This window comes from Phalacrocorax aristotelis, chromosome 3, assembly GCF_949628215.1.
Source record: "Phalacrocorax aristotelis chromosome 3, bGulAri2.1, whole genome shotgun sequence".
In the NCBI taxonomy this organism is placed as follows: domain Eukaryota; kingdom Metazoa; phylum Chordata; class Aves; order Suliformes; family Phalacrocoracidae; genus Phalacrocorax; species Phalacrocorax aristotelis.
Genome location: NC_134278.1, coordinates 102,526,020 through 102,552,768, shown reverse-complemented (window position 1 = coordinate 102,552,768; position 26,749 = coordinate 102,526,020). Strand labels below are relative to the sequence as shown.

The 26,749-nt window shown below is 39.5% G+C and overlaps 1 protein-coding gene across 16 annotated transcripts in view; it reads left to right on the top strand.

The window, feature by feature from the left end:
- The first annotated feature begins 370 nt into the window (after positions 1–370).
- Positions 371–26,749, top strand: part of MARK1 (microtubule affinity regulating kinase 1) — a 60,568-nt gene continuing 34,189 nt past the window's right edge. For all 16 annotated transcript variants that reach the window (XR_012659844.1, XR_012659845.1, XM_075088835.1 and 13 more), the window contains exons 1-3: positions 371–555; positions 23,137–23,340; positions 24,039–24,092. Coding sequence is in view for 14 of the 16 variants with exons in the window: in XM_075088835.1 (XP_074944936.1) it covers positions 505–555; positions 23,137–23,340; positions 24,039–24,092 (309 nt within the window). In the remaining 2 variants the exon portion in view is untranslated. The remainder of the gene's footprint in view (positions 556–23,136; positions 23,341–24,038; positions 24,093–26,749) is intronic.

Here is a 26,749-nt window from a genome sequence, read left to right as displayed (position 1 = left end):
TGGTGCCGGCGGAGGCCGCCCGCCCGCGTTTGCCGCGCCCGCCCCCACCGCCCGGCGCTTCCTGCGGCGCGGGGCGGCGGAGCCTGGCCGTCGGGGCGGGGGCGGGGAGGAGGAGGGAGACGGGGAAGGGAGCGCGGGGCAGCGGCGGGAGGAGGAGGAGGAGGAGTCGGTGCTGCCGCCGGATGCTGCGAGGAGGCGCCGCGGTCCCCCTAAGCTGCCGGCTGCTCACCTGAGCGGGGAGGAGGAGGAGCCGGCGGCCGAGCTGCGCGGAGCCCGGCAGCGGCGGCGAGGCGGGCGGGAGCACGGCGGGCGGAGGGTCGGCCGGCCGGGCGAGGCCATGGCGCCGGGCGCCTAGCGGGGCCGGCAGCGCGGCAGGAGGCCCGCGTCCCGCCGTCTGCGCCCGGCTGCCGGCAGGGTCGGTCGGCGGCCTCCGCCGCGGCCTAGGAGAGCGGGCGGCCTTCCCCTCAGCGCGCCGGGTGCGGCGCCGCCGCCGCGGCCCACAAGATGTCCACTCGGACGCCGCTGCCCACCGTCAACGAGCGGGACACGGAGAACGTGAGTGCCTCGCCGGGCTCCCCTCCACCGAGCCCCTTCCCCCGCTCGGCGCTCCCTCCGCGGCCGCCGCTCCCCGGCACCTGGCGCCGGCCGGGCCTGGCCTGTCGCCCGGGCCGGGTACCCGGCGGGCCGCGGCCGTCCGTCCCCTCGCCCGGCGGGCCGGGCGCTCCCCGGCGCCGGCCCGGCACCGCCGCCTGCCCGCGGCTCCGGCTCCTCCATGCGGCGCTGCCGGGGTGGGTCCGGCGCCCTGGGCTCCACGTCGCCCCAGCCCGCCCCCGGCCGCGGGCCTCCCGCAGGCTCGGAGGGCTGCTGTCGCCCCGCACGGAGGCCGGGCAACCCCTGCCGCGCGTTGCCGGGCCGGGCAGCCCTTATATGTACTCGGCTGGAGCCGGCGGCTGCGGGCGTGCACAGGCGCTTGGCTTCGGTCCCCCGGCGGGGAGAGGCCTCCAGCCCCCGCCGGCCGGGCTGCCCTGCCTTCACGCGTCCCCTGCGCCGGGCACCCCCGCCCTGGGCCACGGCACCCACTCGTGCTCCTTCTAATTGCTTGGCGCTCGGCCCGGTCTCGCCTTCTGGGATTCTTTGTTTGGTTTGCACCTCGAAGCCGGTCCCCGGCGTTGCTATATTCCTTCCGCCGTTGTGCTTTGTGTTGTGCCTGAGAGGGGCTGTTGTCGCAGCCTTGGTACCTCCCGAATTGATTGATTGTATCTTTCTTTGTGCTCTGTTTAAACATCTTTGCGCTCTTCCTCTGCTCCGCCCGGACTTGATCGAGTAGAAGCATAAGGTTGTTCTCCATTGTGGTGGTCTTCCCACAGAAAACAACCAGTCTCGGTTACGGTAGACAGAGTACATGAGAAATCTGGAAATCCTGGGCCGTGTCTGGTCCTGTCCATCACTGGTGATTATTTAAATAGGCAGTAGTATGGGAGGTGTGGAATTTTCATCTTGGGTAAGGGGACCATTATTAAAAGAGGTATGTTTGGAATGTGTGCTAGGTATCGTTAGTTGCCTTTGGGAAAGTGGGAGAAGGTGTGGGAGGGAAAAAGTCATACGAAATTTAATGCATGCAGTCACACTCAACTTCTCGTTGGGTGGACAGTGATTAGTAAGAATGAAGGAAGATGGCCTGGTGGGATGAAATGGGTTGAAGAAGATGCTTGTTTGTATTGCATCAATCCATAGAGGTTCTGGCCAACAGTAGGAACTTACGATGTTTGTTACTGTACAAGCCAAAGCAGCAGTGTCTGCTGAATAGGTTAGTGAGATATATGAAATGAGAAGAGGATTTGGAAGACAAAGAAAACAGAAATGAGATAATATAGGTAAAGACGTGAAACCGTAGCTTGGTGTCTTATTATAACGAGCTTTTAGTATCTGTTGCTCAATGGAAGTTTAATTGACATAGCAATATCAGTGTGGTTACTAGTTAAAGCTTAAAGCGAGTAGATGCATTTGGTCAGTCCTAACTCTTCATGGGCTGATGAGTCCTCTATTAGTGTCGGAATGAAAGCAAGTCCTTGAGCTGAAAATTAAAGTTTAGATTTAATTAAATGACAAAGTCCAGGTTTGAGTGATACATGTTACTTATGAGTCTCCATTTCAAACGTATATAGGAATGTAGATGAGGGATAGATGACAGGAAGAGATAAGAAATATTTATGCATAGGTCCAGTAATATACTACATGAGACTTGCAAAGTACATTTACACAAGGTAAATGGAAATATTCTCAAACGTCATCAACTTTTATAGAATGAAAACTTCAATTAAAGTGTTAGTAGTTCATCTAGAAAATATCATGCTACTTTTGAATGCTCTGTTTTGACATCTAGAGATAGGTAGGAATTATTTTTTATTATACTGTCCTAATCTCCAGGTATCTGGATCTAGGGTATCCAAAAGAAACAGGTTTGCATAGGATATCAAAATACTCAAACTTGCACATTTGGTCCTGAAAATCTTGGTATAAGTCTGTAACCTAATACTAATTAATATAATCCTCCAGTCAGCTAAACAGTAAAAAGCCCTGTAGTAGTAAGTTCCCAAATCTGCAGAAAGTAATTCTAGTGTTGTCATTAGTATGGCATTGTCTGGGTTTTGGAGCAGAGATCTTGAGGTTGTCACGGCTGCCCTCTGTGGAGCCTTGGGAAGCCCTGTCTGGTACCCATGGTCTCCCTTATGTGAGACCTTTTGCTGAAGTGGCAAATGTGGGATGAAGAAGGAGATGGTCCGTTGCTGATTTCCTGAGCAGCGTTCCTTGGTTTAAAATGGATGCTGTCAGGGGGAGGTGAGACTCTTAATTTACTTTTAATGTTCTTCCTTCTGCTAATAAACACTAATGGACTGGCGAAGCATTTGTGCTGACGGGTCTTGATGCACAAAGTTTAGCTGGTAATCTCTGGGTAACTGGGGCGGTGAGTGGTGAAGGGAGAAGTTATTGGAAAGAGTGAGGAGTTAAAGAGCAGCATAAGTAGGAGTGGTTTTGGCCTGGTAAATAAATCCATCTTTGTAGTGCATATTTCCAATTCCTGAGTACGTATATTAGCAAAGTGCTCCTGTGTTCTGCAGCTAATGGTGATCTTCAGGAGAGCACTCTTTTCTTCGGTCTCATGTGCGTGGCCATCTCAGCCATGCTGCTCCATTGTGTGACTCTCAAGGGACAGACTGTAGCTCTGTATCCTGGAGAGAGCTGATTGATGGTTCTGAGTACAAACCTACATACGCGTCCAGCTGTGCTTTGTACATGGCGTGAGGTCATTGCATGAAATCATGGGGAACTACCCTACCACTGCCACCCCCTGTCTCTTGGCAGCTGCTTTCAGTGCTCTTTAAAATAGGAAATAAATAAAAAGTCAATGTATGCTTTTCTCAGTGAGTATGCAAGTGTGTGTTCTGTCATTTGAAAAAAAAAAAAAAAATACTGTACTAATTGGATATAGCACCTGCCATAAGAATATATGTTCCTTGAGGAATTATGGGATTTCCTGGTGGGATGAGTAAAAAACATGCATATTTCTGTAATTCTTTGTGCCTTTTATCCCACAGCGCCATTTGAAAATAGTCTAGAAGGGATAAGATCATGTAGCAGATTACTTGATAAGGTCTTATCAGAAAGCTGGAGTGAAAGGTACAGGGGCTGCCGACAATGGACAAACAACAGGTGGAGGGAAGCTGTGGTTGTGAAACAGTATGTGTATAACTGACAGGTCTGTGTTCTAGAAATTCACACCCTTTTTTCTCTTTCTTTTCCTTCTTGCTATTCTTTAGGTCTCCCACGGCTATGTTTAACTTTGCTAGTATATGTCTGTAAATATTTTTCATTGGAAATGTTATTTTTCTTGAATGAAAGCTGTGTTTAAGGAAACAGAATAGAATATGATTGTCAAACACTTAGTCCTATTGAACAGTTTATTGGGAAACTTGGGGAAATTAATGGGTGGAGGTGGTACAGTAAAGATTATTTTCATGCCTATTACCAGATCTATTTTTTTCAAGTGAGGGGCAAGAGTAGTTTTCAAAATAATAATTCTTCTGTGTTTTGATTCTTATATGCGTAACTATTTACAGCTTCCCATGATAGATTTTATGTAGGCTGTGGTAGGTAATGTTTCAGGGCATTCGAACCCTTGCAGTTGGGGTTAGTTTGGGTGAACTGCGCTTCCCATCTCTGCTGAGGCTGGAGGAGGAGAGGGACAGGAATCAAAAGCTTTGAGCTAGAGTAGCTCTTTTGCTTCAATTTGAGTTGGTATTAACTGAGAAAAGAGGGACTTTTATGTCTTTCCCTTCATATTATATTGTATTGCATCATGTCATTAAGTTGGGGAATGGTTTCCCTGAATTAAGGCAAAAGGAAAGAAATATGTTGGTAATATAGTCTCTTAAATGTTTTTGGGGAGCTTTGTACAAGAAAAGATTCATAGAGGTTCAACAGTTGGCTGTATACTACTTGCTTTAGTAAAATTAATAAAAAGGAAAATGCTGTAGTTTGCTTTTTCTGACATGAGGACCTCTTAGTCTGGCATGAGAATACTTTTTTATTCTCCCTATAGTAAGTGTAATTTAATCTTTTGGAGGTATTACTATTATTTGTGAAGGCATTACTATTATTTGCGTAGTGGTGTTACCCATCTAGCTAAGTTTTAAGGTATTTTTTGCTTTGTACTTTTCAGACACATAAAAGTTGGTTAATTCTGCTGCAGAGATCTTGCATGTTTATGGTGGCGGAAGGAACAAACAAGGCAGGAGTTCTGGATGATAACACTGGCTAGAGTCAAGGAGGAATGTGGCCATTGTGGTTTGTCTTACCTAGCCTGTGCCATATAAGAATGATTAAGAGATGTCGCAGCAGAGGGAGTTTTAAGGAGGGGTGATACAGTGACCTGTGATCGTGTGATTTGCTTCATTATCATGCAAATAATTATAATTTTAACACTCATACCCATTTGGAGGCTAGCAAGAGAAGGATGATGTCTCAGATGCCAGCTAGAGTGGGTGTGGTTAAGGATGACTTTCTGATAGTGAAGGCAAGTAGCCAGCTGCATTTTCAAGAGGGGAAAAAAACTGAACAGGGCAAGAGATAGGATGGAATGGAGTGGTCTGGTTCGGGTAATAATAATAATTATACCATGTTTAATTTCTTTCTGGTTGTTGGTGGTTTTTATTTTGGGTTTTTTTGTTGTTTTTTTTTCTCCTTCTGGATTTGCTTTTGCACAATAACGACACATGGTTTTGATTTGGACCGAGGGGGCGTGGGAGAAAGTATCTGACAAGAATTCTCGTTCAGTGCCTTAAGCAGAAGAATGGCCTAGTTTCCAAGCCTTACGGGTTCAAGAGTACAGCTGTATCTCTCTTATCCGCAGGAGATGGGCTTTAGCAAAGTGGAGAATGCCTGTGTTTTTTCCGTGTAAGATTATTTTCCTTGATCATAAATACACCATTAGGTCATATGTTTGTTTCAATGGTAAGAAGAGGGCATGTTCTCCTAATCGTATTTTAAAGGTTTGTCCTTTATACAGACTTTTTTTGTTTTGGTTCAGGTCTTGGGCAAGCTCTTATGTTGTGCGGTAAAACATATGTTTAGCTAGAGCATTTTGCACGGAGAGAGCAAGGTTCATTTTGTTACGAAGTATGTTATCCATCTTGAGGTTAACCTAATTGTAGAGAGTCATGGGACAGGTGACATAGATGTTTAGTTTCATTTTCCTTCTGTAAAGAAATAGTTTGGAACAAACAAGTGAAAATGTAGCTTCACACTTCAGTGTTCTATCTAGGCATTGTGAAAGAGTACATAAAGTTCAGAAAGAGTTGGTGCAGTTTATACTACTTGTAACTTTATGTTTACCTATGAAGTATGAAATTACACATTGTTTGTGGTTGGTGTTGTGAAAACTACTTGGTGTGGTCAGTGGAGTTAAACGCTGAACTAGAACAAGAAGATTGTGTTCCATGGAGCCTTGTTGCTGGTGGGGTCTCTACCATCATACTTTTCTGATCACACAGACTTACTCTTTATATTAATATAGCTTTTTTTAATTGTACACTTGAAAAGTTTTAATCATCAGTAAAGACAGGATTTTTTTTTTTTCTCATGGCACCCAATCATATTTGGAAATTAATATTTCTACTATAAATGTGGTAAGCTTCTACCATCACAATTGCTGCTGTTTAGGAGAGGCAGCTCCTGCTAACTTCTAATTGATAACAATAGTTCAAACACAAAAAATAGTAATTTCACTTTTCTTTTAAGTGCCGATACAGTGATTTCTGTAGAATTATGTTCTTGATCAGTGATTTGTATTTGCAGTTGCATAGTTTTTTCTTTCTTGTTCTCAGAATTTAATATAGACCTAGCCTTAATATCTTACTGATGTTTGAGAGAGAACTTACAGATTTCTTAGAAATTGGCCTACTAACAGCTTGAGAGTTTGAGCAAACTTTTCAAATGTGATATCAGAGAGAGAGCATTTTATCGCTTCTGTTTAGATATTATCTTTTAGTAGCTTCAACCTTTCTTTTTTTTTTAATATACATTTATGCTCTGTGCTGCCCTCCAGGTTAAATATAATACTTGTAAGTTGCTGCAGCCAGTGACGTGTTTCAAACTTCACTTATTTGTGTTGTGGTCATGACATGATGTATTAATTTTTTATTGTTGTTGGTAACACAATGCTTGCTTTTTGTGGTTGGGGTTTTGTTGTTTTGTGTTTTTTTTTTTTTAATCTTTCTGGAATTTCAGAATTGCCAAAAAATTGTTTTTTTATGACTTCACATTTTTTCTCGGTCTTCATTCTCAGATGTTTACTCCCCTCTAAGTAGTGGTAAATTAAGAAGAAATTAAGTAGTGGTAAATTAAGAAGAAATCTTCTTCACAGTTGAATCTTTCTGAAAACAACTGTGAAAGCAGGAAAGTTCCGTTGAAACATTTACATCATTCAGTGTAATGAATATAATGCAGCTGAATCTGGGTTTTAATAATAAGCTCTTTCTCCGCATCAACTACCAAGCCTTTTTTAATTGTTAACATTTTTCTACTTTCTTCACGCTATAAATGAACATTTTTTGTGTGTGTGTTCTCTCTGCTCAGTGCTGAACTGAGCTTTAAATTGGGCCAGTTGTATTTCAACTAAGAAAGAAAATTTTTCCAATTTTTTGTATTTCTGTGAATAACTTGGTAAAATAGTAAAATCAAAGGATTGCTGAGATCTTGAGGTCAGTTTAAGACTTCATAGCTGTATGTGATGATGCAGCTTAGACAGTTTTTGGTTAGCATCTTAGCGAATCGAAGATTAAAAATTCCAAGAAGGATAAGATGGTGTTTGTTCTTAAGGCAGGGATCTCTGTGCTTGTTTCATCTTATTTTTGCTAAGTAGTGACCAAACACACTGTAGCTGTCATGGTAAAATAGTTTAAGGCAGAAGCACTGGGAAGTACTCTCTGTGCTTATCATAATCCTGCTTCTTTTTGAACTGAGATGGCAGTTGAAAAAGAAGTTTTGTTTTTTAGGGTTCGTTTTTTTTCAGATGAGCTTTCTGTTAGGGATTTCTTATGTATGCTTTCAAAGAAAACACCAACTTATGCTGCAAGACACATGTTCACAGTTGTAGTAAGGTGTCTGCACAGTTAAATTCAGCTGGGCTACAATTAACCTTTAAAGCAATGAACCAGACATACCCATGGAGCAGTGCCACGGCTTAGGCTGTAATGGTTTATCAATAGAGTGTATTTATGTAAAACCCAAAAGCGCAGGTTTTCTGTGCATCTCTAGAATGGAAGATCATTGTTATTCTAAAATTCTCCATCTTACCAGGACAGATGATTGACAGTCCCTTTACATCACTTAAATCGTCATGGAAAGCAGGCTGTCTTCTGATGGAATAAATGCACTGTCTGTCTGTTTTCAAGCTCTCGTATTCTGTTGTTTGTATATGGATTCAGGAAAGAGTAATTTTCCTTCTTTTATCTTGCCATTCCTACGCTTGTGGGACACCTTAGGTGTAGGCTATGGGTGTCACAATGAGAAGTGGTGTGCACTCCACGTATTTGGTTGGCATTAACGTGGTTTACGATCAAGATGACTTTTGTAAAGACTCCTGCTGAGCTGTTCAGTTTTTAAGTGCTCAGTACCAATGAGTCCTGGCCCTTTGTGTGCAAACTCTTTCAAGCTTGCTACATTTCATAAAAATGTAAGACATTTTATAGAAACCTACATTCATAATACAATAATACAGCGTGTTTTGAAAAAAATTATTTTTTCTTCACACTTGCATTCTTCAGAAATCTGGTAACATATCAGTAAGAGGACTGTTGGTTACAATAAGCTTTAGCCAGTTCCATTGTTTTAATTTCTAAGCTGTGTACAAAATCTAAAGAAGCACGTGAAAAAAAAAAGAGCAGTAAAACATTCTTTAAATTTTTCAGTAATTTTGAATTCTGGATAAGTATAAAATGTGATATGTGTGTTCATAGTCCTAATAATTTCTTAGGTAAGGACTGATAAACATAGTTGAGTTACACTGAGGAGGGAATGAAACATGTTTATGACTTCAGATCAGTGTCTGCCTTGTCCATCATGACCCTAATGGTGTGTTGGCAGCAAGTAGGAAAATAATCCTGTTTTACATTTAAACTTGTGGCATGTAGAATTCACAAAAGTAGCAAAATGAGAGATCTTAGAGCAGAGAATGATATCCAAACTTACAATATATTTTAATTGATTCAACATGAGGAGCTTTGTCCAGTTGTGTTGTAGAATTGTATTTTAAACACACATAGTTGTGATATGGACAGCTTGACTAATAAGACACAACTTTATTTCACCTCTGATGAAAGCACTTGTATAGTACATCGATGTTAGCGTACCTGAACATACAGAGTTGCCGGATAGCCCATGGCAGTCTTTTGCAAGAGCAGATAATGATGATGTTACTGGTGACAAAGTCTAATTGTTTTTGTATTATAAAGTAATAGTAGTGCGTGATAACTTTTAAAATCTCAAGCAGAGACAAAATTAGGTGAGGTTGTTAGGAAGAAGTGATATCTTCCATTAGATAGATGTGGTTGGAAAGAATAGATTAGATTTGGATAGATTAGGCTCTAGCAGGGCTTGCTGTAAAGGCTCCTGCCCAAGGCTAACCTCGTGGTAAAACCTGTAGTGCCTCTGCTCTGCCGCACTTCTGTAGGAGGACCCATGCCTTGCTCATGATGCAGTAAAATACACACCTTCTTGTAAGTGGAGGCACAGAGTCACTACAGTAGAGTGCTATTTTCGGCTCTCTTGGAAGCTTTCATCCTGGATTCCTCCTTTCCCCACTGTTGGTTTGTATCTTTTCCATCTTAACTCAATACTTAGGAAGAAAGTAAAAGAATAATGAAATAAAACATCTTTTACTTGTCTCCAAGCAGCCCCCTTCTTCAGAGGGGAAAAAGGCTATTTATTTGTAATCTTAATGTTAGACATCATTGCATAGACCGTTTTTCGTATTTAATCCCTCAAATATTTGGCCAGTTTCATTTTAAGCCTGGTGATAGTCACATTATCCTTACATACTTCCCAATATCCATCTTTCTGAGATTCCATTTACCCATGTTCATTAAGTTGCTGGCCATTTAATACCTGTAATTTCCTATCTTATCACATTCTTCCCCCCCCACCTTGTTTTCCCCCACATTTTGCTTACTAATGTGCTTTTGTGCTTGAGCTTGCATACTTGTTGCCAACTTCCTTATGCTTCTCGCTCTTTCTGGGACCTTTTCCAGTTTTGCTCATTTAATGACTTAAGCAAAACCAATACAAAGCTGTACTAAAGCTGCATAGTTGTAGCTCCTGTTCATCCTTCAAGTAATACCCTTTTGCGTGAATCCCAAGGAGCACTTCAGTATGGGGATAATCAGAACTGTAAAGCTAAAGGGAGTCAAGAAATGCTTTGCTGTGGGTGGGTTGGGGGGAATTGTTTCTGGTTTGGGGTTTCTTCTTGAAATTATTAGTAAAAAGGATTGTTACAACTTTAATACTCATCGGTTAGACTACATTTTCCTCACTCTGTATTTCCTTCTCTCCCCACCTTGTAAAGTTACTGTGCTTTCTTCTTCCAGATAACAGCAGAAAGTAACCAAAGCTTTATAGTGAGTAGTTAGAAAGGACGTACAATTTTTTAATGTCACTTGTAGAGAGAGATTTTCTTCATAAATTCAGCAGCTACGTGAGGAATTTAAAGAGTTGCAGAGGGAAGCAAAGTGTAGGGCGTACATGTAGCAGCAGTGTAAATTACTTGTGCTTAAACAGTAAATATCTGAAATTCTTTTTGAGAGTACATGCTTGGCTTCAGTTGTATATAAGTATCTTTCTAATTCTTAGATGTTTCTGTCATTACTTAAAATAAGCAGAGGCATAGCTCAAAAATTCAGAGAATCTCATGCATTAAGGAGAGTCTGATTTTTGCCGTGGAAATTACCTTAGGCTGTTAAATGCTGCACTGAGCTCTTACAGAGGATATGGTTGTTTTCCGCAAATGGATTACATGTGTAATGTATTTACTCATATCTCTATTCCAGATAATATTATTGATTGAAGGTAATATAATTCTTTAAAGCATTTTGGGTTTTATTTAGTAATTTTTTTCCAACAGTAATCAGATTTTCTTCCCCCTGCAATTATGACAGTAAGGACTGTCTACCAGTGATCAAAAAAAAATCAGGAAAATGTATTATTTGGTGAAGGACTAAAATAGTGTTTTCCCCTTAAGATCAGACTCCAGAAGGAACAACAGTTGTAATCATTCAGTACAATGAGTTGTATATAGAAAATATTAATAATACTGTCTCTGAGTAGTCTTTACCAGGCGTACCTGTGTGTAAAAGCTTTTCAAATTTGCTCTTCTTGATTTGATATTATATGAACAAGGCTGGCTGCTTTTTAGAGTTCTTCTAGTGATGGTCATAAGATGCACATGAACAAAGAAAATTTATGAAAGCACTTCACGATGAAACTCTTGCTCCATCTACTGCATAGTCCAGGGAAATCTTATCTACAGAAAGTTGGTATGAGCAATGAGAGTTGATCTAATATAGATGCTGGAATTAGTCAATGGAAGACATAACTATTATTAGAGAATGTATGCCTACAGCCATGTTCAAAGGCTAAGGGAAGTCTAATCCCTGAACCTGTGCAAAGCAAAGTAGACTCATAAAATAAAAACTGCATTTAAAGGTCCTTTTCGAAAAAGCTATTCTTGCTTAGCCAGTGATTGCAGAAGTATAGTGCTCATATCAAAATCAAATTTGAGGTTTTCTAAATATTATTATTGTTGTTGTTTTGTTTGGGTGTCCTTTTGTAAAACTTTTTATTTTGGTATTGTGTACAAGCTTTCTCACGGTTACTCGTTAAATCCATTTCCTAGTGGTGTGTAATATTTTGTTTAAACAGAACTATTTTCAAAGTGAATGGTGTCAGGCCTTCTGGAGTAGCACAGAAGAGACAAACTGGACTAATCAGTTTGTTTTTATTCCCTTCGCATAATAATTACTAACCCGAAAAAGCTGAATTAAATATAGCAATTGACTATTAGACTAAAGTTATGATGAAGTGAAATGTTACTGGCACATGAGCCATTTTCCTAATTTTGTCCTGATTTAACTGCAGATATTTCTAAGGCTAGCTCAGTGACTGAAAAACAGAAAAAAGAAGGCAGTAAACTGGGAGACTGTCAAGTATATTGGCAGGTAGTACAGTTATATAATGGAGTTAAGTTTACCTCCAGATCGTTTTTGAGAAAGGGTAGACAGCTGTGCCTGATTTCAGTTCAGCTGTTGGGTGGTTGGAAGATGGTAGAAAATGAATAGCCACTTGGTGAAATGAGTCAGATATTTAACACAATAGCTCTCATCCCCTGGGACTGGAAGGGTTCTAGTTAGTTTGGTAAATTAGGGAAAAAAATTACAGATGGGAGTTCTCAGTGAGACTGTGAAAATTTAGGGATTGCAACATTGCGTAAGGGGATCTGTGATCATCCCTCTACAGTGCTGTGGCTTTCCTCAACTCCAAAGAGGCAGGGAGCATCTTAGGACTGTGGGTAGGAGAGGGACCCTTGGCAGGCTGGTGGTGGAAGAGAGAACATGACATTGCAGTCTGACTCATCCTAGGACTTGGAATAATTTGGTGATGTCCATTTGAAAACTTCATAGGATGACTCTCCTATAAGGTTTTGAGGATGGGTTCCCAATTGCTGGTAACAGGATTGATAGTTCCTGTCACCTGCTGACATTACCCTCAGATTCCCATGACTTCTGCTTTCCGGACTTTCCCTTCCTTAAGACTGAATCAAATTAACTCCTGTTTTTAATATGAGACAGCATCTGATTAGGTAAGCCACCTCAGCTGGTGTAAGACATGTTGCTCTAGTGTTACCCAAAGCATTTCAATGTCCAGCTCAGGACAGAACCAAGAGTTGCCACTGCTAATGGTGAGCTGAAGGCAACCATTGCTGATACTGATTAGTTGCTGTACCTCACTGTCTAGATAAAGATGACTGGAAATGCCTGACTTTGACAGTTTGCATGCTGGGGTACTGTCTAAAAGATCATAGCTGGGGATCTGGGATTTCTCACCCACTGATTGTCAAGGACTGGAGAGAGAAAGTAATATTTTTTTTAAAATTATTTTTTTCTTACTGTTGGATTGTTTTTTTTGTTTTAATGACTGTATTCATTTTGAATACATAGTAGTTTTTGTTCAACCCTTTAATAATAGATTCTTTGGTTTGTATTCTTAAGCTTTATCCATATATATATGTGTGTACATTATTTCTTCCACATTTTCTTAACACTTTATTTTAATGGGCTGGTTAAATCCAGCATCTATTATTTTAAATATCTTCTTTGCATCATTTTTTTCTTTCACTTCCTTTGCTGACATATGTAAAATGGACTATTTCATTTTTGCTCATTCTTTTTCTTGTGCTTGGCTTTTACATCTCGTCTATACTCTCACATGATTTCTTTTCATGGTTTGAATTGAGTACATTGACATTTCTGTGGTATACGTGTAATTATCAGTATTCATAATCTACTGTATTACTATATCTGCCTGTTTAAAACATAAAGAAATTTTTTTTTCTAGTTGTATTCCTCAAAGATTTTGCAAAGGAATATTGCTGCTGTTTGCCTTTTTTTTTTGTTGTTCCTTTTTTTCAATATAGCTTCCTAGTTGCATATATTTGTGAAATGCTATACTGTGATAGTTTGTGATCATAAATTATCATACATAGATTGTGATCGTAAATAAAGAATTGAAGCCCAAAGGTTAAAATAGGTGGTTGCATGTGTTTAGAAATGAGGGGCTCTGAGGAGATTGTAGTCTAAGCTCTGTATAGAGCGCACTCTTTGATCATAAGATATGAGCTGGTCCAAGGGGCATACAGTATTTGGACAGCTTTAAGTCAAGCATAAATCTGTGCAAGGTTGGGAGTGTATTTGCTAAGTTGAAATGTGGTGTAGCATTATCCACATAAAAGTAAATAGTTACTACAGCCCAACTGAGGACATTTTATTTGATCTGTTAATTAACACTTATAAAAAATGGGGCAGAGCACCCTCAGCAGAAGACTGTCTTCATTTTGCTTTGTTTTTTTTTTTTTGTTTGAGTTCACTGTGTACCTCTACACCCGCTGGCTTTGACACATCATCATAATCTTGCTCTATATGTAAAACATGCTTTACTCTTTCAGAAGACCAACTAAGTTTAGTTGTGTCCTTATAACTTCATCTGCAGCTCCTACCATCAGATCAGACTCTGCTAGATTCTTCTTGGTAGACAAAATCATTGTAGCTGAATGCTGCTCGAGTGCAGGCTCGTTGGTAGAAGTGTCCTATGCCATCTGAGGTGCTTCCTCCTCTTAGGAAGGCAGCTGGTTATCCTGTGCCAAAATATGCATTACTCATCAGAAAGTTAACCTTTGTATCCATGCTTATGAAAAAAATATGTCTGCAGAATGCTTACTCTGATTAAACCCTGGCTTAATAAAACTACGTCTCCTTGGCAGATGGGGTCCAGTAGGCACTCTGCACTTAAGTCCTCTGAGGCAAGACTTGTTAATGACATCAGAAGGCCTTGCTGCAGAGAGAGGGACCAGAAAATACTATCAGGCCTTGAAACTGAAGAAACTAAGCTATTATGCTCTAGTGCAAGAGGCCATGAAAGTGCTCTCCAGGTCGGGAAGGATTCCCTGCTCCTCCCTGGAAGGCTGCAGCTGCTGTGGAAGGGCATGAAATAGGCCCTGTTAATCTCCTGTAGGTCCATGCAATTTTTTCCTCTTCTAATTCTCAAGGTGAACTGGCTCCCCAACTACTTCTAGATGCATTTGTGTTGTATACTGTATTGTATGAAGGGAAACATTTAAGATGAGTCTCTGTACCCTTTAAATTAGGTTTTTAAGATCCCTAAAAGGTATGTCTCAAAAGAATATCACAAAAATCCTTCTGAATATTGGGTAATTTCATTTGAAACATAACTTGATGCAATCCTGAAACATCAGAGGCCTGCGTTGCCCTCCAATTTATTTTCTAGGACATGTGTGCATCAATTAGTATGTATTGCCATCAGGTTGGATATTTTAATTGGTCATCTCATCACTTTTTAGAAGCAGGCTTTACTTCAGAAAGCTAATAAGACCTTGAGGTAAAATAGTCTTCAAAATAAGATGGTGATCTCTCTTGATGGATTTGTCACTGGATCTATTGGATGAATCCAGTAATGGGGATGGAAGACTTTAGAAATGCTGTCCAGCTTGCTAAAGAAATGTTAAGGGCGCTTTGCCCATGCATGTCACTCCTAAATGGTAGCTTCGTAAGCTGCTCTTCTGTCTTACACAGCCAGTGCAGGTAAACAACAGAAATAAGCAAGTCAACTTATTTGTTTGGGGGCTGGGTTTTTTTGGGGGTGTGGTTTTTTTTCCACAGTTCTGGTTTTCTACCTTGTTGTAGAGTGGGAGCAAGTATCTCCTAGGTAAAGTTTCACTACTGGTGTTGATTTGCCTCTGGATTATCAAGAAAAGTGGTGTGATCAATTTTCTTTTTGCTGTTGTTCCTGTCCTGATGGTGTAGTTCCACAAGAGCTTAACACGGAGCTGCTGTGGCCTGATCTTCCCCAGGCTGGGCGTTCCGCTTTCTCCTTGGGCCTGTGCTGACACTTGAGAAACCATCTGGGTGTGCATGCACTCAGGGAGAGAGTTGCTAGGTTTTGTCGGCCTTGGCTCCCTGTGTTGGCTCTCCATCCCGCTGCACCAGTGGTAGTGCGGTTGTAAGTGGGTGAAGGCATGTAAGGAGTGTTGGGTCAGCTTCAGCAGCCAATGTGCCACATGTGGACTCTTCCAGAGCTGTTTTAGGTATGCAATGGGCAAGGAAAAATTTCCTATTTCATAACCTTTGAGAGAAAGAATGAGTTAGGATTCAGAGCCTGGTCCCAATTAGCTGCATGTATGTTTTCCTTCTGTAGAAGAAACCTCAGCTGGCCCAGAAGACTGCTTGTTTGATCATGAGTATGAGAGACACTTAGCTCTATAATCTAGTCGCTCTTTTGTGAGTAAACCTTGCCTCTTGCTGCCATTCTTCTCATCTGGAGAAAAGCCTCAGTCTTCCAGATTGTAGCCTCCGGGCTGTAGCCCTTTCCCCTCGGTTTTGAAGTTCAATATTAAAGCATTTTCCACTTCTTGTAGTCCTGCAAACACTTGAGAAGCTCCATGTGCCTGACATGATCCTGAACTGTAAGTTGTTTCATGTCTCTCTTCTCCTGCCTTTCATCAGGCCGCTTGAAAAGTGACCTGGCTGCATCATTTATAAGGGCAATAAAAACTGCTGCCAGTTTCCTTTGCCAGAAGTTTCGCTTTCTGGGTGTGTTCCTGTTCTTGTTTGGTTAGTTCAGTTAACAATCAACATGAGCATTTCATTTTCTTTTTGTTTTACTGAGGGTTTTTGAGCAAACTGTGAGTGCCGTGGCATTCAGCAGCAGTGCCCTGTAGCTGCCTGCGTCTCCAGGTGCTGGCAAGATGTCCTGGGTGAGCTGGGAACCCTCCCCAGGAGCTCTGTGCCAGCAGGTTTGAAGATCTCATGAAATAAGTCAAAAAAGACCGGTGAGGTCAAATTGATCAGCTCCTGAAGAAAGAGCAATGGCTGGCAAGGAATGTTGAAAGAGCTCTCTGTGTGTCGGGCAGTGTTTAAATGTGTTCGGGAGGCTGCAGCAGGAATAGCCTTTCTCCTTCCTTCCCCCTCCCATAAGTGGTTTTCTTCAAAAACATGGGTTCATGTTAGGTTTTACAGGTGAGGGATATTAACCACTTTGTTTTGACAGGATAGGAAATGTTTTACTCTTTTGCTTGGTAGGGTTGGCTGTAGCTTATGGTACTATACCAAATGACAAATAAAAATATGTAAATGTAGAAGGATTTTAGGAAAAACTCTCCGTCTGCCTCGGTTCTACCTGTGGTTTACTGCAGCAGCTTCTAGCTGGCTTGTCTCAATATTCACTGGGGCTATGGGGAGGGTTCAATTTTGTTGTAGCAATTAATGGAGATGATATGGGCTGACTGTCCTGAATTAGCCCTGGAAAATATTGTTTGTATGTTAGGGATGAGTCAGGAGGGAAAGTGCCAGGTTGAAATAACTGCGCCAATTCTGAGCGAAATGGAACAAAGACAGGAAGGTCCTGTTCTTCTGCACCTGCGCGCCTGGCCGGGCTGAGGCTTTAGGCCCAGGGCGAGGAGGAAACGTGTTAGCTGAGTTCAGGTTACAAGACCTGATTTAATGCTGTGAAGGTACTTGTTTTTCTAAAATGTTTTGACTGACTTCCCAGGGGAGGACTGGTGCTTTTTTTTTTTTTTTTTAATCCTTTAAATAAAAAATGATTCCATGTGATAATGAACTCCACCCTTCCATATGACACTGTTTAAAAAATAAAAAAAAAAAAAAACAAACTGGGAGCAAGCTTATGATAACATGGACAGGATTTATGACAGGTTAGCATCACCATATGAAAATTACCAGTATTCTGAAGAACCTTGTGTACGAACTGCTAAAATCCGTCAGTTAGCTGCGTATGCAGCGCACTGGTGGATGGTGGGCTGTTTTCTATCCTGAGTGGCTTCAAGTACAGATTTATAAACATTGTGTCCTGTATAGTTTGTGATTAGAAAAACAATTCTGTCTGGAAGTTGGCAAGCTTATTTCTGATGTGTCTCACAAAGATACATTGAGCACTTGAAAAAACAATCAAACAAAACAAAAAAACCTACCAAAACTTCTAAGGGGCTTAGATACCATAGTAACAAGCACAGGATAAAATTTATTCAATGCTCAGCATAAGTTTACCTATCACCAGCATATATATATGCTTTTGGGAAGGAATCTTTATTGTGTAACGACATTAAGGGATTGTACTTCACCTTGCAATAGAAAGATTTTACTATTAGATTTGAAGTTGTTTTTTTTGAAATACGGAATATTACAGTTGGAAAGAAAAGGAAAGAGACACAAAGAATAAGGGGAAGTTATTTTATTTAGTATCTTACTTGGTACATTAGACTGTACTCTATGCTTGTAGTTTGGATTTTTTTTAAAAAAAGGTTCATCTAAAATGCTTTTCAGAGTTACAGCATCAGTTAACGAAATGTTTCCATATGCTTGACTGAGGCCAGCTTTATTCAAAATCATTGTTTCTTATTGCTAATAGCTTCAAGCTCTTTCAAAAGTTCATGCCTGGAATTCCTACATATTATGTAAATCTGATAGAAACAGAAAGATGCAGATGCATGTGTTTGATTATTTTCTTTGTGCACTCTGGAAAGCCTATGGGAGCCAGCTCAGGGTATTGGGTACAAGTTAAAGACAAACTTTTGACAATTTTGTCTGATTCTCTCCTGTCTTTGCCATGCATTGACCTTGGTATCTGATTTTAAATTTGTATATACTTTTTCTCTTATTGTGTTTTGTTTATTTGTTTCTTGGGTTTTTCTGAGCTTTTCTGAGTTTTTCTGTTATCCTGTTTTGGTGGTGTAGGTTGACTGCTTTGGGATTGTTGGTTTGGGGCTTTTTTGGTTTCTTTTTTTTTGTGTTTTTTGTTTGTTTGTTTTTAATACTATCATGCATTCCCAATCTAGTATGCATTTAATTGCTGATAAGAAATTATGGAAAGAATTGTGTGCATATACACACATTCAGTCTTTTTAATTGTCCCCTCCAAAGCACTTTCATATATGTCCAAAAGGTATGAAAAATCGGAGTATATAGTGCTATATTAATGCTTTGATTGAGATCAGAGGTGCTTTAGTAATTGCAGTATGATGTGACTGGTGCACATGGCAAGAGTAAGCTGTGATTTTGTGCAAATGTGAGGTTTACCTGCAAGAGGAGTGAATCCCCTTGTTCTGGCAGTAGCTGATGGATCAGGTACTATCATCTTGTGCAGTTCAGAGTTGCAGCACACTTAATACCTGTAAATCTGGACCTCTTGATATGTGATGTAGAAGAAGCTGATCTGAACATCTCTGGTTTCTACATTGAGGTTTACCAAGATCTTTCAAAAAACTGGACTCTTCTAGTTTGGTTTCTTTGTTGTTTCATCAAAAGAGACTTGCTTGAGATGGTTTGCTAGCAGCTCATAAGTCCTGAAGGAATAGTTATAGACAGCAAGCAGTTAAAACACAAAAGCAGCTGGATATCTAGGACACTACTTTTCATCTTTCTCCCCTTTTCTTCCCCTGTATTGTGAATCAAAGTTGTGGCAGATCAGAGCTGCTTAGAAGATGGTCTTCTAAACCCTTCAGACTCACTCTGTCTGGGCTAGCTATTTTGATTACCTTGCAAAATATGACAGCTGTTACAAATGCTCATGTGTATGGCACATGCTTGAAAATGTTTGGAGTTATGAATATAAAAATTGGCTGCAAGAAACCTAAATTCAGAACAGGAGATAATATTGATAGAGGAAATGTGATGATGTGCCTTCTCTAGCATCACGTGTGCGTACTTTGCTTCCATGGTCTGACTGTACCAAGGAATTTGCCTTGCAGTAATTCAAGAAGAGGAAAATTCAGGTCCAAGATGTTTGCTTAATCAAGTGAGGTGTATTTGTAGGGAGACCAATGTGTGGAAGTTACCCTGTCACTCAGAAGGGCTCTAGAGGCCTGTAGTGTTTGATTGAGAAAGACACTGTGGTTTGGTGGCTGGAGTAGTTTTGGGGACTTTTTAAGACTAAGCTGTAAGCGCAGTTAATATATGCAGTGATGTAAGTTTATTTACAGCATATAAGCCATGACAACACTACCCCAGTGGCAAGCTAAGTGGCTAAAGGATGCTGAATAAGTAAAGTACTGGAGTACACGCTTTGTATCTACTTGGTGGGGTCAGTTCTTCTGCACTTTCTCAAAGATAAATGTGTCTGGTCGTGTCATCTTGCTTTTGCAAAGCTGCCATGGGTAAACTAGGAAAAGAATAGTTTTGAGTCTTGGGGAAGTGATGGGTCAGGTTAACTCTTGTGATTTTTAGTGCCATTGACTTTCTGTAATAATTTTAATGCAACGTGTCATGAAACAAATCTAGTTAGGAGTAATAAGTGTTAATTGAGCTCTCTTCAGTTGCAATCTAAAATTGAATTCTAGAGTTTGAGATTTCTGAAAAGGTGGTGGGTTTTGGTTTGCATGGGTTTTTTTCTTGTTTGTTTTAAAGGCTTGACTAATGTGCAAAATACCTAAATGGCTGCTCTAATACACTGTTTCAGCTCTAAACTTTTGTTACTGCTGCATCTTTTGTGTTTAACATTGTGTTTTATTTTAAGAAACATCTAATTTTGTGTTGACTTCTAAACATTTTATTTAACACTGACATAAACTGAACATAAAGGGAGTCATGTTTATGATGTACTATAAGGTAGTGTTTCCCACTACATTTTAGAGAGAGACATAGATGTGTGTGTGTATATATATATATATATAAAAAGGATATATTATCAAGGTATCTAGAGAATTATCAGAATCCTAATTAAAATCCTATGTAGGAAATGCAGCTTGTTAGCTGGAATTGTTTTTTAGATGGCAGTGAACTTCAAGGGTAGTGGTGGTTTTTGACAGTCCCCTTGTTACCAGTACCCGGAAAAATTTCTCAGAATTTAGAGATTGTTCTTCTGAAATGGCATTTTTAAACAGCCACATAATAGCTGATGCATAATGAATGAACGTATTCTAATGGACCAGAAAGATCGTAAAACTACATAGCCAGTCTTTCTAGACAGTGTGTGGATATTGCATTGCTGCTGAAGAATTCAGCTTTAGCATTGTTTGGAAATAATCTCTGAGTTGATGTTATTTGACTTAACTTGATTGTTTGAGGTTTCTTTGGGGTTTTTTTCCAACATCTTAACCTTGTTATGTTTTGATTTCCTTGAATGCTGATTTCTAGAAGTTGATGAGTTACTAGTTTAAATTCTTCTGTACTTTCCAACAATAGCAAGCTGTTAATGTGCAAGAGAGAAGCCTATTGCAAGACTTAATATGAATTTTATCCAGTGCTGTTCAAATAAAAAATTACACACATATATATATAATGTGGCTCACAAAGAAAGAAATTCGACCTTCTTCACGCATGTTTTCTGTAACCGTTGGGCATAGCTGGGGTGAAGGGTTGACTCTGAAAATAATCTGTCTACGAGGGAATAATTAAGAAACTATCTGGAGGAGCTCAGTGTTTCTGTCACAAAAATCCAGAATCGTCATGACCATGAACCTTGTTACTTGTTTTTTGGTTGTTTTGTTGTGGTGGTTTTTTTGGCCTCTTCAGATTTGGTTCTGGGTTGTCATATTGTCATTATGATTTCCATGTTAAATCTGCATTAAAATGATCTGTCCTCTGAAGCCATCTTTCGCTTTGCCTGTGGCATTGGTTTTGCTTGCCTATCCAGCTGCTTGTCTAAAAGATCCCTTCAAGTACCTACTGGAAGCAGCCTAATCCTATGAAACACGTGAAATTGGCAACTGATACTAGGGTTGCTAATGCTTCTGGTAGGCATTGTATTTCAAGTAGTGAAGATCTAATTGTGTGCATAAACAGGCTCGAAGACTTTTAAAAATTGCTTGTATAGCATAGTGCTGTAGCTCTGGACAGAGTTCTAGGTATGGCTATAATATTCATTACTAGCACCATACAAATACTGTTCTTGCGGGGTGTTTTCTTAAGCAAGACTTTTATTTGGGCTGTGGTTTATTGCTTGTAGGACTAGTGTCCGATGTTGAAGGAATGTTTCAAGGCCTCTTTGCCTGGAGCTGTCCTTCTGATCCTCTCTTCCCAAGTCCACAGAAAGTATTTTAATTACGTGCTTCTAAAGGATAAATACTATTGCTAACATGTTATTTCATGGTTGAATAAATTTGTCTGATATACAGAATCTAAACACGCCTGGCCTGCTTGGTTCTGCAGTAATTTGGAAAAAAGTTTAGCAGTGGTGATATAGTAGTATTTTGCAGAGAGACTCAGTTAATGAGAAGACAAACAGAAAATTATATTTAGGACCATTCTCCTGGCCATAGTGAATAATTAATAATGCTGGAGGTGATGTAAGCAGAGTTGTGCTACATTTGGAAAGAACATTCTGGTTGTGGTATACTCCTTGTTTTTTCCGGTTGCGTTGCAGCTGTTTGCTAGTTTTCCCAATTTTACTAGTACTTATGTCCCCAAATAACTCTGCTTGGCTCAATGGGACTAATTGTAAGCCTGGGTGTTTACACAGGAGGGGTTTGATTCCAGTCTATAATAAATGCACACACTGAAGCTGGAAGCACTTTTTTAAATTCCATTTTGAATAAGAAAATAATTACTTGTATAAGGAATGACAGGTGAGATTAGCATAGGCCAATGTTAGGTTGGGTATTGGGAGAAACAGTGAAGCTTCCTGCTGCATTCTGACTCTGCTTTCAGCTTAAGGTCAAAGATGTAGAAAACTTTGGTCTGTAAAGACTTTTTGATTGAAGCAGTGAATAATGAGAAAATATTAAGGTGTCTCGAGTTCTGTTTGTGCTTTATGCTTAGCAGAAACTGAGTAAGCAGGGAGTAAGCATGCCTTTCTGTTGCAAAATCTGAAAACTGGTCTGAGAAAACACTGTTTCTACCTACAGTATTTGCCTGCCTTAAAATCTGTAACTTAAAAGATTAGAGGCTAAATTTTAGTGGCAAATGGATACAAATGTTTAACAGGTAATGTTAGAAAGTGTTAGAAATACTGAAATGCTTAACACCCCTTGGACATCATCTGTTAGTTTGGTTTCTCCTTGGAACGTTTCCAAGCCCCATCTGTATCTTGCCCCTTATATACTTGGAAGTTAGAGAGTACAGAAGCACGCAGATTTCAGTGACTAACATTTAATGTGGGATGATGTGTTGGCATGCATTAAAAATAACATCCTTTTAGTTCTTGAGACTTTCTGAGATTTAAAATATATTTATGAGGTACCATGGAGTTTTCTTTTTAAGAATAGATTCTACATCATTTTTTTAGAAATAATATTGCTCGTTACTTGTAAGTCATAGAAGTTCTCACTTTAAAAGATGCAAACAGGCTTGGGAAACAAAGCTTACTTCAAAAATATTTTTGTCATAATGTTATTTGAGATGAAGAAAGTTAAGAAAAAAATAATTGAAACCTTGTTTCCAAGTATGCCAAAACACAAATTTTTTTTTTTACTATGTATTTTTAAAAGACTAAATGTTGTTACGATTAGGCAAGTTTATTTGCAGCGTAGTGATGTCGTGTGTAGTTAGTCATACTTTTGTATTTTTAAAAAAGTCTGTAATGGTTTGTTGGTTACTGCCTAGGTGTCTCTAGTTTTACTTTTGGAGCTGGTAAAATCTTCCTGCAGACTTTTTTCTTGAGACATGCATCAAACTCTTCCAAAAGACAGCATGTTCTGCTTAAGCTACCATCCAAAGTTATCAGTTATACTTGCAAAGGAAATAAATTACTCCCCTCTACACCTTTTTACGCTTTTAGTCTATTCTGCTGCAACTGTGTAAAATCCAAGTAGCTAAATTCCCAACTATTTTATCTGCTTTCCAGCATACCTCTGTGGATGGATACACTGAACCACATGTCCAGCCTATCAAGTCAAGTAGCAGACAAAACATCCCCCGATGTAGAAACTCCATTACATCTACCAATGAAGAGCATCCTCACATTGGAAATTATCGCTTACTGAAAACAATAGGAAAAGGAAATTTTGCCAAAGTGAAACTGGCAAGGCATGTGCTTACTGGAAGAGAGGTAAGCCTTTAAAAAGAAAAAAAGGCCGACAGTGTTTTATATTCTCTTTGACTATCTTTATAATAAGTATTTCTGCTATTCTTTTACCTTTCTCTCCTGAATAGAAAAAAAAAAAAACGCTTTTTTTGTCATCATAAAGGAAGACGCAGAGAGGCTGTTTCAGGATATAAGAAAAGTTACCTGAGGTGCCCAGGCTCTTTCCCTCTAACCGCTAACCCTGTTTTTTTAAAAATGTAACCTTTTGGTGAAGAGATCAAAAAGTTTGTTGCGCATTCAGGGGTTTTTGGGGGCTGGGAGGGGGGTGCATTCATCCCCAAGCATTTTCCAAAACCAAAGAGAAATCTATTGATATATAGATTTTATTGATGTTGATAATGTATTCATAGATCCTTGATATTGAAATCTATTGATAGATAGATCTCATGTTTGGAGGGCCTGGTTTTACAGTGGACGGAATCACATTGCTCTGTCCAAACACTGACAGAAGTACAAAACTGACTCTGTGGTGGTACCATCTGGTGGCAAAATTCTGCTGGTAGGTCTTAATAGGTGAGAAATTTTGCTTGATGAAATGCACAAAAGCAGACACATATGCATGTCTTACAGGCAAATCTACGCTTTTGCTCACAGAGGTGCAATATGTTTTTGTTCAAACATTTTTGAGTTTAATAATCCACGGTTGGTTGTTTTTTCCCAAGGTTGCTGTGAAAATAATAGATAAAACCCAGCTAAACCCTACTAGTCTGCAAAAGGTAAGAATATACCATAACATCTGAAATTCTATAAATAGTTGAACTGTGATCTCTTATTTACTTGACAAAAATATCTGGTCCCGTTATCTTGCTAAACAAACACCTTTGTGTATGTATGACCTTGGCAGACAGTGGTATCCTGCTGTCTTTGCTATAATGTGCATGTGCCATTTGGCTGAGGGTAGTTACTCTATGTAGTTCCTATATAAACATTGCTTACTTGCTCTTTCGTCTTCCTTATCCATTTGCTCTTCCTTCTCCTTATCCATTGCTGATGATAAAATTTATATCTAATTAGGTACACAAATAATTTGTCAATCTAATAAACTGAGATGTAATGCTGTAAAGGACAGTATTTTTCTTGGATTTTCTCTTTAATGTAGGAAGTGGGTTTTGTGGATTTATAAGAGTGCCAATTTTTATGGCTTTAATGGTTGGGCGGGGGGTTACCTTTGTTTTAACATTGTTTCAACTTTAATAAAATTTCTTAAACATAAGGGACCTTTGGCAATTACTTTTTATGTATAGAACTGACGAAATGACTGAATGTAATCAGAACATTCGTGTGTGCTTGTGCCTGTAGATAGAAATTCAGAAGTCCCTCATAACCATTGTGATAAGTGTTTTAACAAACCCCTGGGGGTTTTTGTTTGGTTTGGGGTTTTTCACTATTTGTACATACGTTTGGTTTTGGCTGAAGCACAGAAATGTTGATTTGTCATAATGGAGGTTGTCCATTATAAAAATTTGGGATATTTTTTGTTTATAAATACTAGACTGCTGCTGTCTGTATCTGTAGGAATGAGAGAAAGAGGCAAAGGCTTACTGCTGTTCTTTTATCTGTGGATGCTGTTACATTTATTTTATTGTGTAACTTTTGTTATGGGGAGTTATAAACAACTTTGCTCTAATTTCTTTTTTCTTTATTTCTTTTAACTCTTATTTATTTGCTTTAATTTCTCTTCTGTAGTATTTTTGTTTGAGTATGGGTTCTTTGTGATTTTTTTTTTTTTAATTCAAACTCCTGTGCAGAGTCCATGCAAAAGCTGTGCTATCCATAAGTCCTATATTCTGTATTAAGGAAATCTCTTTGCTAATATTTGAGCTAGCAAAGAGAGACCTACAGAGGCAGTACATGACAGAGCATATTGGGGAAATCCTGTGCTGCTCACATAGCTTGTTTCCTACCTAGCTTGGTATGCTAGGAGAGCTAGGTGAGTTTGTCTCATTGTTGAGCAATGGGAGGGTAAAAAACTTCCTAGAAAACTAAGCATGAGAAACTTATTCTGGGATCATTGCTTTAATGATATGTAAGTTGTGTTTCACACAAAAATATTCCATAATCGATTAAAAAAAATCATTCCAAGTGTAAATGAAATTTTTATAGCCTACACAAGATGCTGTCACACTGCACAAGTAGCACACAATATATTTATATAATAGAACATTGCTGCAGTTACTTGTCTTTTCTGAGGGGGAAGCTAATAACAAGAGAAACATTTTTAGATACAGTTAGAAGCAGTTTATAGCAGAATTAAAGACTGAAGTTGGATTTAGTGATTTAGCCACAATAACTTCTAGAAATATTTATCCCATGCATCTTCTGTTTATACTGGGAAGTGTCATAATTTGTTGGCATAAAATTTTCCTTCTAACATCTTGATTGTCACGTTCGGGGGGTGGGGGGGTGGGAATCTTTGTTCTGAAGCTCTAAAGGTCTTCAGCTTCCTCCAATTTTCTGAGAATTTTGAGTGAAACAGAATATTGATTCCCTGAAAGCTTTAAGTAAGCTTAACCACAGTTTTTGCACAGTCACTGAAGCGACTGTAGGTTTTTAAAGCAAATAGGAGTGGGAGGGTAGTTCATCAGCATGCTTAGAATTCGTTCTGTTACTATTTTGATATGTCATTTGTGTATTGTAAATAATTTTTTTAAAATCTTGTTCTATGAAATCTCTATGCTTCACAGTCATCTTTATTTTAATTTTTGCACTGAACTCTTATATGAGTTTGTGATTCTTTACTATATAGTGTGATTGTAATGTGAATTTTTGTAATTTTATCATTAGGGTTGTACCGTAGGACTGTTCAGTCAATTTTTCTTCAAGAGGTGATGTTGGGAAAGGGAAGTGGTGATAGTAGTACTGCCTTAATAGGAACAGGCACTTTTCTAATTAATGCTTTTAGAGAAATACTATAGTAAGTTTCTGCAACAAAAATACCACTCCTGAGTTTGAACCCATCTAAATGAGCAGAGTAGAGAGGTCAGTCTCTGGAACTTCAAAGCTGCTAGACTGTATGCAGATCAGCAAAACTTTTAGGCCTTCAATCATTTTTTACATACATTATTAATCAAATAAGAGAAATATGTAGCGATCTCTGGTCTTGTGAATGACCTTGTCTTTTTCCTTTTTCACTCAGTGTAATATAAAGGATACCAAGTGCAAGTAGGTTTCGCTTTAATATTTAGTACTGACCTAGTTTAAGTAAAAATAACTGAGGCATCATAGCTCTTCTTAGGCACTGTTCTGTTTTGCAGACAGAAATATTTGAGCTTGTACTTCAGTTGCTGGAAGCGTCATACAAGCTGGGTCTGTAGTTAGTCACAGGTATGAAAGCAGAGAAAGTGTTTAGTTTGTTTTTTGCCACTCTCCAGTG